At 51.9% G+C, this 2,963-nt stretch overlaps 1 protein-coding gene across 1 annotated transcript; it reads left to right on the forward strand.

Annotated features, from left to right (window-relative positions):
* Positions 1-603: 603 nt before the first annotated feature.
* Positions 604-2,560, forward strand: DFJ58DRAFT_850310 (uncharacterized protein; the record flags this gene model as incomplete). The annotated part of the gene is made up of 5 exons (XM_041393762.1): positions 604-825; positions 898-1,046; positions 1,098-1,186; positions 1,241-1,940; positions 1,981-2,560. 5 exons carry the CDS (start codon positions 604-606, stop codon positions 2,558-2,560), a joined length of 1,740 nt encoding a protein of 579 aa, XP_041234683.1.
* Positions 2,561-2,963: the final 403 nt, after the last annotated feature.

Consider the following 2,963-nt stretch of genomic DNA (forward strand, 5'->3'; position numbering starts at 1 on the left):
AAATTGAAAGCTTATCTTTGGCCGAGGGGTGGCCATCATCAGGGTGTGATTGTTTGACTTCAGAGGGGAATAATACCCGACAATCAGCTGAGTGGTCACGGAGGTAGTCGACGACCTTCTGGGTACGGAACAGCGCAGATAACCATTGTATCTGAAACTTGGGCTGATCTGAGCTGGCAGTACTTCGTGAACCTTGAGACTTGCCACCCCTTCCACGGGTAACAGGCCCTGGCATTTGGTCCATGGAGGTTCTGTCTCTTCGAGAGGGCGTCTGCAGCGCTTTGAGTCGTGCAGAATGACAAGGAGGTCGTGGTCAAGTGGCAGGCATAACTTTCGAAGTCCGCTATGATGCCAAGTGTGCCGCATATCCAAGTGGCTGTTCTTGCAGTCCTTACCCAAGTTTCAGTCGAACTCTAACCGAGAGTTAGTGAGCTTTAGCGACGTTTTAATTTCTACTCTGAGTCCCACTATTAATGGTACTCAAAGTAAGATTCAGAATTCTCGCTAAGCTCAGTAAAGCTCGGTAAGAAGCTCACCAAACTCGGGGCTTGCCACGCACCTGACATGCGGCAGACTTCGGCACCCTAGCGGACTTCGAAAGTTATGCCTGTCGTTCGACCACCACCTCGATGTCGCTCTGCGCGACTGAAAGCTTTACAGACACCCTTTCCAAGGGGCAAAAACGCCATGGATCCAACACAGGGGCCGGTCACTCGCGGGAGGGGTAGCAAGAGTAGAGGCACACAGCATCCTGCTGTGGGAGGAGGGTCAGATCACCCCAAATTCCAGATACAGTGGCTATCTGCACCTTTCCGCACCCAGAAAGTCATCGACCACCTCTGTGACCACCCAGCTGACTGCCAGATCCTATTTTCCTCTGATGCAAAATGACTGCAGAATGATAGTGACCGTCCCTCGGGCAAAGATAAACTTTCAGTCTGCGCTGTTATCGCGAAGTATGTGTTCAAGAATGATGCTGACTATGTGAAGCATTATGCGGACGAGCCTGACAAATTTCGAGACTCAATGAATAGTCACATCAACGGGTACGTTGTTCTGACTCTCTTCCTCAAAGTGTACTAATATTCGTTTCACAGACTCAGAAGAAAGTATCACGAGTCCTCTGACAAGTTACACTCAACCGGCGCTGGTATCATGCCAGAGGATGAAGCGCAGAATTTGCACGGTGCGTTTTTAAAAAAAATTACATCTATCATAGCCTGACTGATTAAATTCACAGCGCAAATTTTGAAGGAATTCCCCTGGTATGATGAACTCATCGACATCATGGGGGGGAATCCAGCAATATCCCTCAAGACAGTCTCGTCACACCCGGGAGTAGACCACGCAGCAAAATATTTCTCCATCTCACGTACCGCCAGCAGCTCGTATTCCAACAGTCTGGGCTCTGGGAGCGCTCAGTTTAGCGCCCAGCCTTTCTCTCCTCAGCTTCCTCCCGCTGGCGCTCAGCCATACTCTCCTCAGCTTCCCCCCTCAGCTTCTCAGCCTTACCCACCCTCTTACCCTCAACCTTACCCGCCCTCTGACCCTCAACCTTACCTGCCCTCTGACCCTCAACCTTACCTGCCCTCTGACCCTCAACCTTACCTGCCCTCGGGCGCTCAACCTTATCCGCCCTCTAACCCTCAACCTTGCCCACCCTCGGGCGCTCAACCTTATGCACCCTCGGGCGCTCAGCATTACCTGCCCTTGGGCGCTCAGCCCCACAGCAGTCAATATGTGTTTGGCCATGCCCCTCATAGCCAGTACCCACATCACCACCAGTCTGGCGCGCCCCCCGCACGCTCTCGCAACGACCCCAACTCACTTCTCGATGACAATGACGATGACATGCCAAATTATTTCAGTCCTCTCAATCACAACGACGACATGGATTTTTCATTCGAAGATCTACCAAAGCCAACTCCCCCCCCGCGAACGTGATTACCGCGACGACCCTCACGCTATTATTCTCGACAGTCCGCCGAGGTCTGCACACACTGCATCCAAACGTCCGGCTCCTCCGTCGTCCCCTTTGCCCCCCATTACCCCTCCGCCTCAATCTCAACGATCTGAATTCATGCTGCCGTGCACATCGCAGACGTCTCACCAGGACAGTCGTGCATCCTTCGGGATGTCCGATCCACAACAGCGCCCTAGCACGGGGTCGGTCAAAGTGTCCTCTCGCCGCTCTTCAGGCTCTTCGCACTCGAAGCCTGCATTGGTGTCATCAGCACCTGCATCAATGTCAATGATGTCACCAGCCAATTCCACGTCAGCATCCGCAGGAAAAACGAGGCAGGGGAAGAAGCAGCGGTCTGACCTTCAGAGTCAGGTTGACGCACTCTCTGACGAGATCAAGAGTGCGCAGTCGGACCATGTCACTTGGGATGAACTCAAGAACGAGCGGTACATGGCCAAGTACAACTTCGTGTGCCAAGTCAATGAACACAAATTCCTCAAAGCCGAACAGGCAGATACTTTCGCCGAAGCTGCCACTGCGCATCAACGTGCCCTGGAGGCCAAGGAGTCCAAGATTTGTCTTGAGAAGCAGAGATGAAGATGCATGCGGCATTAGCACAAGCGCATGCGGAGGAGGCGGCAACCATGCGCCTCAAGATTGAGTTTGCACGTCTTTCTGGGTCTGGGTCTCAGGCTTGAGTGTGATGCTTGCAATATCTCTTTTGTTCTTGTTTTATGCTCGTTTTCACGCTACTGTCTATGTCACGCATATGTAACTCATACTCTGTTGTGGTACTTTACTATACAATGATGTCCTGGTGTTCTTGCAAACTATTGTTAGTCTTCTCTGCGTACTGCTTTGGTGTGAGGACTGTCAAATAAAAGATCCTTCAATCTCTCACGATGTGCATGACCTGGAGTCCCCTCATACAACCTATCACCTACTTGCCCATCCCCATCAGGTCCTTCATTTGCTGGGTGAATGTAGTTATTGTCCTCCT

The sequence above is a fragment of the Suillus subalutaceus genome, assembly GCF_016647625.1.
Source record: "Suillus subalutaceus strain FC151 chromosome Unknown DFJ58scaffold_730, whole genome shotgun sequence".
Lineage (NCBI taxonomy): Eukaryota > Fungi > Basidiomycota > Agaricomycetes > Boletales > Suillaceae > Suillus > Suillus subalutaceus.